The 12,170-nt window shown below is 45.7% G+C and overlaps 1 protein-coding gene across 1 annotated transcript in view; it reads left to right on the plus strand.

Annotated features, from left to right (window-relative positions):
• otud5a (OTU deubiquitinase 5a) overlaps positions 1-10,521 on the plus strand; it is a 48,659-nt gene extending 38,138 nt beyond the window's left edge. The window contains exons 7-9 of the mRNA XM_080732447.1: positions 3,526-3,730; positions 4,516-4,587; positions 9,945-10,521. Of these exons, the coding sequence (XP_080588573.1) occupies positions 3,526-3,730; positions 4,516-4,587; positions 9,945-10,102 (435 nt within the window). The 3' untranslated portion in view covers positions 10,103-10,521. The remainder of the gene's footprint in view (positions 1-3,525; positions 3,731-4,515; positions 4,588-9,944) is intronic.
• The last annotated feature ends 1,649 nt before the right edge of the window (positions 10,522-12,170 follow it).

Below are 12,170 nucleotides of genomic sequence, written 5' to 3' on the forward strand. Positions count from 1 at the left end.
TCGTCTCTGACACAGACACACACACCGGTCCTCTCACATTTGGAAAACATTAACGCTCATAACGTTTTTGAACAAGCGATTAAAACATTTTTTGGGGAAAAACTTTAGAAAAATTAAAAATATATATTTTTTTCGACCACTTTTTGAGTCGCGGTGAGCATGAGTCGTTTTTCGATCTGATTTTCGATCGACATCCCTAGTTAGTTGGTACCAGGGAGTCCTACCAAGGAGAAACAGGCTAGACAGGTTGGTACCGAACTGCTGCTGCTCTGCTATGAGGGAAGCAAGGAATGCCTGTCCTGTCCCCTCTGCTTGTGCCGACAATGGAATGCATCTGTGTCACTTGTTAAGATTTTAACCGCTGTAAAGGACAAGGGCGGCCGAGCGTCTAGTCGGTGTAATTTGTGTTTTCAGATATTTAACCACTTGAACCGTCAACACTTAATAAACGTGACCTTTCACTCTGTACTTAGTCTGCTCTTTTTCCCCTCTTCACCAAACCTATTTTGCCGATAATAGCCGATCTACAAGCTCACAACGCCTCTGATGAGAACCTCTGGTCTGACACACATTCTACAGTCAGCCAGGGCCAGAGTGTTTGTTTACGTACACTCCGGCCCCGCCCCCGGTGTCTGTTTTTCCTGAGCGTACTGCACGTACAACATGTCACGTCATGTGCACTACGTGAACATAACATGTTGATGACATGTAGAGAGAGACAGAGGAAACTCCTTTGGCCACGAGAGCATGAATGTGGGGAGGGTTGGGGAGGGGGTGTAGTTACAGGTTCAAGGGAGAAATGTGTCTTGGAGACAGAGCCACATCTGCGTTGTACAAAAACACTTAAAGACAAAGACAAAAACCAGACAGATTGCACCCACCCCTATGGTACACTGCCTCTACTCAGTCTGTTCTTTAACATTTTAATTGACAGAGGAACAAATGAGTGATTATTGCGACTGCCAGGTCACAGCTCCGTCACACATCATGTCACACATTTGCCCTACTCATATCTCCGCCACCGTTGCCTCTATCCATGCCAAACTTTGCACACAAGCTCCTTGGCTGGCAAACCACAACCTCTCACACACCTCATTTCACTCATGACCCTCTTCTAGCGTCACCATGAGGCCGATTCTTGCAAAACATTTTTGGACACTGCTCCTACAGATTTTGCCCTAAAATCACGCAAAGCGGTACACAGTATGTCTACAGTCATGTCATCAACATGGATCTTTCCCCTTTTGCGCCACCATCAGGCCGATTTTTTCAAACACATTTTTGATCCTACAGATTTTGGCCTAAAATCACGCAAATTGCTGGGAAAATCACAACCTCCGCCCCTGATTTCTCACATGCCCCTCTTCTAGCGCCACCATCAGGCCCATTCTTGCAAAACACATTTTTAAACACTGCTCCTACTGTCCCATTTCCCATATTCCCTCCTGATTGGCTACCATTGTCTTCTAAAGTTTTTGTATGCGACGTGACGGTCGCTTATCTCCAGCTTATTGAGTCTTACTGGTAGTAGCTTTGCTGACCATATTGCACGTACTACACTACTCACACACGTTGCACTACGTGCAGATAACATGTCGATGACATGAAGAGAAACAGAAGCACCTTTGGCCACAAGAGCATGACTTGGGGGGGGGGGGAGTGTAGTAAAAGTGAAAGTGAAGAAGTCACAGTGAGACTCTAAAAACGCTCCAGCCAACCAGAGAGACTGAGGACAGACTTATTGATGTGGGTGAAGGGAAGCCCCAGGTCCCTGCACGAGCACACGTACTCCTCCTTCGTAGGGCTGTCACCATATGACCTTTTGCATGACGATTGATTTGTCACTCAAATAATTGCGATTAACGATTTAATTGTGTTTTTTTGACAATTACATTTCTGTTTGGCTTTTAGGCTTTGAAGTTGCACTTGGTAGATATGACACATAACCTAAATACACAAAGGAATTACTGACATATTTGACAACTTTATACTTAAGTTATACCATGTAACTTTTTTTATAAAACGAATCTTAAAATTGTCCTAACTGTTAAATCGCTAAAGTTTTAGAACACCCACTCCGTTATTTTCAGCTTCTAAAGCCTTCTCTTTATATGTTTTCTATGATCCTTGCCGGGGTCCGGTTTTCGCGGAAAAATAGCGTCATCTGCGTCATCTGTATACGTTGGCCAATCACATCGCGAATCATACACACATGATACACTATCGGCCAATCACAGCTTATCTGCCGCGTCTTCAGGAAGTAGCCTCGCTCAGCTACAGTGTTTACCATGGTGAAGGATTCTTAACCTCTTAATCCCCAAATCCTGGCCAGAAAAGATGCGTTCTACCCCTCCACGGATTTGTATCGGTCGCGGGGGTTTGCGGTGCCGCTCCGGTGGTCCGCGAGTGACTCCGGGCGAAAAACGGCTGAAAAAAGCAATACCGCTACTGACCACTAGTTTAGCAACTTACACAGTATAACTTTAAAAAATAACATCGATAGTGGAAATAGCCGATCTACAAGCTGACAACACGTAGGATACTACAGTACGTCCTCCCAGTGGGGGCTCCTCACTGGTAGGTGAGTCAGTAGGATACTAAAGTACGTCCTCCCAGTGGGGGCTCCTCACTGGTAGGTGAGTCAGTAGGATACTACAGTACGTCCTCCCAGTGGGGGCTCCTCACTGGTAGGTGAGACAGTAGGATACAACAGTACGTCCTCCCGGTGGGGGCTCCTCACTGGTAGGTGAGTCAGTAGGATACTACAGTACGTCCTCCCAGTGGGGGCTCCTCACTGGTAGGTGAGACAGTAGGATACAACAGTACGTCCTCCCAGTGGGGGCTCCTCACTGGTAGGTGAGTCAGTAGGATACAACAGTACGTCCTCCCAGTGGGGGCTCCTCACTGGTAGGTGAGACAGTAGGATACAACAGTACGTCCCTTCCTTGCACTGTTCTGCTTGAGCTGCTGTACATACATACATACTGTGAAGTTGAATATACTGACCTGTTGTCCCTGGGGGACCCCCAGATGTAAAAAATGACCAAATGTGCAAAAATGACCAAATGACCACCCCAACGGGGCTGCTCACGGGGAATTCCCGGGGACCACCGACTCCTGGTGCTCCAGAACGGATGCAAAAGTGGTGGCGCCCCCAGTGGAGGACCCCCTCCACTGCAGCTCACATAAAATGCCATAACTCGGGCTAGGAGCGTCCGGGAGAGCCGGGGCCGGTACCTATTCGTCCGCCAAGGCAACGCGGAGACCCCACCCCTCATTTCTCACATGGCCCTCTTCTAGCGCCACCATGAGGCCGATTCTTGCAAAACACATTTTTGGACACTGCTCCTACAGATTTTGCCCTAAAATCACGCACATCGGTACACAGTATGTCTACACATTGCTCTTTGTGTATACATGTGACCTACGGTCGCTTATCTCCCGATTAGGGAGTCTTACTGGTATTAAACATAGTGTGTGTGTGCGTGTGTGTGTGCGTGTGCGTGTGTGTGTGTGCGTGCACAGCCCCGTAAGGCCAGCGCCACCTGCAGCTCGGCGACAGCAGCAGCCTCCAGCGGATTGGACGACTGGAGCGCCCGGTCGCCGCGGCAACGCGACGCCGACCCCTCCCACTCCGACATAGCCGCCACCCCGGCAGCCAATAACAAGCCTCCGTCGCCCGCGGGCGCCGCCCACATCCTGAGCAAACCCCCCTCCCCCTGCAACCCAGGTACACACGCACGTACACGCACACGCACACACACACACACACACACACACACACACACACACACACACACACACACACACACACACACACACACACTCTTCAATCCTAAAAGAAAAGGAACAGTTTTGGACATTTAGTGATATCGAACCTTGGTTTGTATAGTTACAGTACCTATCCCTGATAAAGCTCAGAATATTGTAATTGATTATTATCAGTTTAAAATGTTTTTAATATTCTGATAATCTGTCTTACCTTGATTACTTGGTCCAAGAGGGTGTGCGTGTGACATCATCATCATACCAGGAAGTTATGCGGGAACGCCTACTGAGTGGCAAAAAAACGATGTTCTGGCCTTGACAGCCCGTACATCCACACAGAAATCTGATTGACATTAAATGATGTTAAACTCACTTTGCCACTCGATTTGCTATTTACTGTATTCCAAGACAGATCGAATGGGCTGAACTTGAAACAAGCTATTGAACACGCTCGCAGAGGATTTTAATTGCTATTTTTATCAACAATTTTCATTTTGGTTCGGTTGTTTTGGCTTTTTGGGGGCACAGAAATTTCCTCCATTCAGAATATAATTATTTAGTAAAAGAATTGCTTGTGTTGCATGTGACACGATGGCAGCCATATTGTTTGAGAAAGGATTTTTAGATAAAGCTTAGTTGCTACATGGATGCTGCATACCCATTCAGGAAGTTGTGTGAAGTGCTTTATTTGTTTAAGTTCATAAAAGTTGAATTTATTACGCTTTTTTTTTACTTGTCTTGTTATAGGTCCCAGTAATCAGAGTCGTCATCATTTGGAGTACAGAGCTATCATGCAGGAAATGTCCCCGACAGCATTTGGTAAGTCTGCACGGAGTGCACACACACACACACACACACACACACACACACACACACACACACACACACACACACACACACACACACACACACATTTAACTGTGTACACAAACAGTGAATCACTAGACGGCTCCAGAGGTAGAGCGGGCTGCTTGGGAACCATATGGTTGCCGGTTTGAATCCCTGGGTTTAGTGTTGAGGGACGAAGAAGCCATTTACGTTACAACTAGGCTACGTTTAAACTTAGTGTGAGGTGGTGCAACCCCGTCCTGATGAGCAGGTTGCTGCCTTGTGGTTTCCTCTGTCGTCTGTGTGTGTGTGTGTGTGTGTGTGTGTGTGTGTGTGTGTGTGTGTGTGTGTGTGTGTGTGTGTGTGTGTGTGTGTGTGTGTGTGTGTGTGTGTGTGTGTGTGTGTGTGTGTGTGTGTGTGTGTGAGAGAGAGAGTGTGAATGAAATGCACATTGTAAAGCACTCTGAAGTCTTTCAGATGAACGGGTCTCGCGGTACAGGCTTGCAAAGGACAGGCATTATTAATGCAATCAAGGCATACACAGGTTCCTGTCATTTATAGATGGATTAAATTGTAACTCATACAATTAATGTGTTGCGTCAAACAGTGACATGCATGGGGATGGAGCTTTAAACAAGGGCCCGCTACGAACTCGATAACACATTTATTGAGTACCCGGTGTCAATAAGCTTTGGGCTTATCAAGCTTGTTATCGAGCATAGCGCCCCATGATGTCATGTTTAAACAATCAAGACAAGAGGCGATCAAGAAATGATTACAGTACTATTCATAATATAAAGCCATTTAACACTTATTGCACACTAATGCATGATTGTTTTAATGATATTTAATGATACTATTCGTTACTTTTGTTAATTGTCATCTTAGATGGTCAGCCATAACACTTATTGCACACTAATGAATGATTGTTTTAATGATATTTAATGATACTATTCGTTACTTTTGTTAATTGTCATCTTAGATGGACAGCCACAAACTCACAGTCACAACTGGCCGATAAAAAAGATACCGGTTCTGTTCAGAATTTGTCGTCTCACATCTTTCCACAAAATATTAGAAAACACTCAATAGTGGGCTCGATAAAAACCCGGCTCAATAAGCAGGATCGATAAGGTGCTCATTATCAATAAAAAATAACATGCCCCATTCCTCAGTCATGCTTCGCTTTCTCTGAAAGCGTAGCTGATAAGAAAGACAAGACAAACATTTTCCGTGAAGACTCGTGACTGTTTTTACACACCGCTCACATCTTGTCTATAATCAGATGATCGGTTTCATTAGCAGGTACTGATGTGTGTGTGTGGGGCTACTGTACACTTTAACCACATGGACCCTGGTGTCCCTACACTGGCGTGAACGTTAGGTGAAAATAGACCATCTGACTAGTAGAGCGCGGCTATTTTCTGCAAAGATGTTTCTAAGAATCTCGTCTAGAGTGAAAGGAGGACGGAGCCTAGACATCTGGGGCAGTGGTTCTCAACCTCTTAAACATCTCAGCCTCTTTTAACACATTCATTCCGGGAACGCGTATGTGTCACGTAACCACTTTAACCATCCTTTTTTTTATACTTTGGCTATTCAAAAACAGCAGATCTACACGCTCATAGCACGGCACCGAGTGCTGTGCTATGAGCGTGTAGATATATATATGTTTTTACTGAGTATTTGTGCAAATATATTATTTTAAAGTGAACATGTTTAACTCAAATCTTTGCTTCTGGGGGGTCCCTGGAACAACATATTCTGAGATGGGGTCCGCGATCAAATACATATAATTCTAGGGGTCCTTGACGATCCGCTATTTTCACAATATTTATCTGTGGAACCGTGTCAAACTAAATGTAATCTCTCAACTAACTGCTTGTCAGGGTGGGGGGGGGGGGGGGGTCCCCAGTTCAAATGTGATTATTTTGGGGGGGTTGCGGCCTGAAAAGGCTGAGAACACTTGACCTAGGGTACTCATGTCAACTAAGTATACAGGGTTTAAGACATTAAGGGACCAATGATAAGGTTTATGTGTCCAACACAGCAGTGTTCATCTATTTCTATCTATAGATTAAAAAATCCAAAAATCTCTATGCTATCTCTCCTTCGCCGGACATCATACTATATGTCAGTGGTTCTCAAGCTTTTCAGGCTGCGACCCCTAAATCATATTTGAACTGGGGACCCCCCACCCTGACGAGCACTAAGAGTTGAGGCATTACATTTTGTATAACACGGTTCTATTGTGAAAATAGCAGATCTACATGCTCACAATGTCTCGCATAGCGAGGCATTTCACAAGTTCTGCCTCTAATATTTGACAATTTGACCAATGTTTGACCAGAGGTACTAGTCTTTAATCTTAGTCTTTAATCTTAATCTTAGTCTTTAATGTCAATGTGCAGATACCCTGTGTATACACGTATACTGTATGTTGGTCTGTTTACTGTTGAGTGAGATTTAGCTAAACATCTGGGGACCCCCCCAAAATAATTTGGGGACCCCTCTGGGGGTCCCGACACACAGGTTGAGAACCGTTGCTGTATGTGATGACGTGAGATCTGCCACAGCATCACATATAATGTTGGTTTCGCCCGAATATTGCGTTGCTCATGACTCTAGATTTGCTTGCAAGCAAGCTTCTGGGATCTCCAATTCTCCACATATGGACGCTGTCTTCTGAGATCTCCATATATGGGCCTCCATATACGTACATACCGACACACACACACACACACACACACACACACACACACACACACACACACACACACACACAGGCAGACAGGGGTTCCTGGAACGCTGAGGTTAACTGCAGAGTACCGCGAAGGCGCCAACTCTCTCAAGCATGAGACCCAGGCGTCTTAACCTAGGTGCACATACACAGGTAGTATCTGATGGTGCTGTGTAGTGTGGATGTGTGTGTGCCTGCATGTGCACGTGTGGTTGTGTGTGTGCGTGCGTGTGTTGTTTGTTTTCAGAAAAAATGAGGAAACCACAGCATCAACTAACAGGAAATGCTGAAATATGCGCACGCTTGTGTGTGTGTGTGTGTGTGTGTGTGTGTGTGTGTGTGTGTGTGTGTGTGTGTGTGTGTGTGTGTGTGTGTGTGTGTGTGTGTGTGTGTGTGTGTGTGTGTGTGTGTGTGTGTGTGTGTGTGTGTGTGTGTGTGTGTGTGTAAAGATCAAAGCCCATACTTGGTGTGTGTAGGCGGGAGGGTTTAAGGACAATAGATTTTACTACAGTTTGTGTCTGCAGACAGAGACAGATATGCACGTGTTTGCACTACAGTACAACTCTCTCTGCGAGACACAACATACTGTAATGGCCCTCTTCCAGATTATTGGTTAACTCTCCTACTGCCACATAAGGATGTCTTAAACTGCCATCAAAGTAGCTTAAAAGTAGCTTACCTTTGTGATTTTATAGAAAAAGAAATCCATCCATTATTTCCAACCGCAATCTTTTGTAAAAGCCAGGCATATCTGTCACTGAGTCGTGACAAAAACGAAGTTTGTCCCTTGCTCGCACCAGTTGTTTAGAGCATACATGCTCAGACAGGGAAAAGAACGAACGAACGACCGCTCGCTCATGGCCGTGCGATACTTGAATAGACGGACCTGCTCGTTCAAAGCAGTAAAAGAGTTAACCCATTTAGTGCTCCAGACATGAACGGGTTAAATGTGTAGCGTGCCGGTCGCAGGGCTCCATTACGCTACATTGTCTTATTTTGAAGGCCAAAAGTCCATTGCGTAAATACTTCCGGGATGACGTCATCACGTCATTCAACGGGAGCGGTCGTCATCCCAGGCCGATCCTAAAATGGCCGGTCGATGCCTTTGTTATTATGTTATTGTAGCGAGAATCTAATGCCATCCTCCCCTTAAAAGTGTTGTTTGGAGATAATGGACATTAAAGATGAGATTCCCCGTCTGCCTTCATGTTATGGGATTACTATTTTGTGCACGTGGATCCGTGATGATGATGAATCGGCGAGGCCGATCGTGTCAGGACCTTCCGCCCAGCTACAGGGTAGGAGAACCGGCGTTACAGTAATACAGTACTTTTCGCGAGTATACTCGGGATCGGCACTCGGGATACTCGAGTATTTTTCACGAGTATACTCGGGATCGGCTAGAAATGAGTTAATATACCGTTGTGCTCACAATTATTCAACCCCCCTCTGCAAATCTGGTTTATTGGCTAAATTCACAAACTGACAACTGAATGAAATAAATACATCATACAAGAACAATGTAAATAGCTCAACAAAAGTAATTTTATTTTTGTGCCAAATTAAATGCTAAATGCCACTTTCACTTTCAATTATTCAACTCTTAATTACACCTGAAAACACCTGTAATCAACTGCAATCGACTAATCTAGGGCTTAAATAGTTGCATCAGATGTGCAACCTGGCCTGACTGGAAGTTTTTAACACAAAGCTCTGCTTCTGCCGTCACTGGCACAAAGTCTTTTCAGATGGGGGTCCACGGCCAGATTCATGTCTTTTTGGGGGTCCTTGGCATGAAGGAGTTTAAGAACTATTTAACATGCCTGCCAACAAACATCACTTCCGTTTCAAGTGTTTATTGTTGTCTAATATATATGATCAGCATGTCTTTCTTTCTGGCGCATGCTAGACTCACTTTTTAGTTTACAGTTTACAGTTTAGGCATTTAGCAGACGCTTTTAATCCAAAGCGACTTACAATAAGCAGATACAACATCACAATAATAAACAAGATAATAGGTCAGTACATTAACAGCAATATAACAATGTAAATGGATATCTATCTAGAGAAAAAACACAATATAATCAAGTTCTAAAGAAACCTAAAAAAACAAATGTTAACTAGCTTCATGTATGGTCATTGATTTTACTGTAGTGCTAAGGGTTTAGGTGGAGTTGGGTTGCACTGGTTCATCTAAGGTGTTCATATAGGAGGAAGCAGCATAGACTGTACTCTGTACATGGTGTGACATTGCCCATAAGCGCCTCACATACCATACCACACGCCTCACTTAACCTCACCCTCCTTTCTTTTGACTTGTGCTGTCTCTCTCTCTACCGCCAAAAAAAATGTATTTTGGCGGTGCCTTGATGGTGCAACACTTGAGCGCAACCAAGCTTAGAATTACTTGTCTTTTAGTTCTACAAGATCTCTTCTCCACTAGTCCTTACCTTAGTCTACTTTTTTTTATTTTTTGGCAAATCTTAATTGGGCATGGGACTACAACACTGTCTCTCTGCATTTGATGTATGTGATTACCTTGCTTTTCATAAATCACTCTAGATAAAGAGCGTGAAACATCTCTCTCTCTCTCTCTGTCCTCCCGTAGGTCTGACAGACTGGGAGGACGACGAGATCCTGGCGTCGGTGCTGGCCGTGTCCCAACAGGAGTACCTGGACAGTATGAAGCACCAGAGCAGCCTGCACCGAGACAGCAGGGACAGGGACAGGGAGCGGGACAGGGAGTCTTCCCCGGAGAACAGTTGATAATAAACACACACACACACACACCCTCCCTCCCCCCCGCCTGTCCACCGGTGACCCCTCGCTCCCCCAATCCCCCCCCCCCCCACCCCTCCCCAGACGGAGGTGGACCAGGGAAGACCCATTAGAAGTTGTAAAAAAAACAAAACACGAAAGACCTTCTCATTCATACACACACACGCCATGGCCTTCACACACACGCACACACACAGCACACACGTGCACAGGACACACACACACACACACACACACACACACACACACACACACACACACACACACACACACGTCATAATCTGCCCCATCCATCTTCACTCACTACTTCTTCTCCTCCTTTCCTTCTTCTGTCGCTCCCTTTTCTAGCCCTTCTTTTTTCCTTGGTCTCCCTCCTCCCATCCAATCGCAGTCCAGCATTAACGCCACCCCCCTCTCCGCCCCCCCCCCCCCCCCCCCCCCCCCCTCATTGTGATCCAATCAGAATTGAGCTTGTCCTTGATCAGCAAAAAAAAAGACGATTTCTCCCAACTTGTTTGTAAATCCTTCGCCCCCCCTGTGTTAAAACAACAGCGTTGGTTCTCAAAGTGGCGTTCAGGTGCGTGGGGGACCGCCAGGGGTCTTTGAGGTGGGTTTCAGGGGGTCCCCCCGGCTCAATTGTTGATAGTGTCAAAACCAAATGGACCCTTCCAGGTCTGTCACTGTGGCTGTCGGTGGCCTGACGGACTGGGAGGTCCTTGGGAAATGAAACGTTGGTTTGAGAATCGCTGGTTTTAACAGACAACGGTGGGTGTCACTGGTAAACAGACAGCCTAAGGTAACAACAGACCACTCCGGTAAAATCGGTAACAGACGACGGCTTCAGTAACTGACAGGAGTGAGGCGCTCGAATGCTGCGGTATTTTAACTCTTTGATACGGTGACTGACCCCCGACGTCAGCGACAACGAAGTCGGTCCACTACCACTATTCCAACACCACAGACTCTGACCCTGAGAACGAACCATATGACAAGGAACAGCACACGAGGGATGGGACGATATGAAAATGTCATATCGATAATCAAAATCCATCATCCTGGGGTGGAACATTTGCCAAAAAATAGCAGATCTACAAGCTCACAACGCGTCGCAGCGTGACGTGTTGTAAGCTTGTAGGTCGGCTATTTTTTTTGGCAAAGAACATTTGATAGAGTGAAAAAGGGTTTAAGTGGTACCGGATATGCAGCTTGGCAAATAAAAGGTGAATTGATCCCAGTGCATGACGGAGGACGATATCACGATAAATTCAATCTCCGCGATACGATTATCGTGAGTGTTTTTTTATCACGATAAACGATAATATGGCGCATCGTCCCATCCCTACAGCACACACACACAACACTAAAGTCTGACAACGCACGCACGCGTCTGACAAACACACTTATATATAGATCTATATTCAGACGTACTTATATCTATACACAGGAACATGGGACCCAACGTTTAACTTCTGGTTGCACTCTCCTTCCGTGTTGCTGGATTCTTTCACAGACTGCGCGCGAGCCCCCCCGCTATGCTTCCATGCCTAAATAAGGATTTAACGAATGCTCGGCGTGGCAGTGTGGAAGTCACGCAAAGGCGTTCAAAGAGTTAACGACGACATCGTTCAAACTGACCATATGCAAACGAGCGCTCGCGATAACGATTCTAGGGTTGTAAAATTACCGGGATGACAATCCGGAGGATCAAATAGCCCGACACTTCTTTCGAAAAAAGTGGAACAGTTTCCAAAAAAAAAAGAAAAACACCGGGCGTCAGGAATGCTGATGTGTAAGTGGACTCGGTGGAATCGACCCCTCACTGATAGTTTCTCTAACTGAACGCTTCACCAGCCAGATGATTGGTGGTCGCTTGGTTTTGGGGCGTGAAGACCAGGGTGGTGTCGGGGACATTTTGAGTCGCAGTCGATGTTTCTTTTTGTCGACCCAAGATGAGAGGGAACCGTCTTCATTTGAGTAATGAGTTTGAATGATATGACCGCTGCCATCCGGTACTTAATGTTTTCACTGAAGACTGGCGGGAACTCTTATTGGTCAG

Source organism: Nannobrachium achirus (assembly GCF_963921795.1).
Source record: "Nannobrachium achirus genome assembly, chromosome: 9".
In the NCBI taxonomy this organism is placed as follows: domain Eukaryota; kingdom Metazoa; phylum Chordata; class Actinopteri; order Myctophiformes; family Myctophidae; genus Nannobrachium; species Nannobrachium achirus.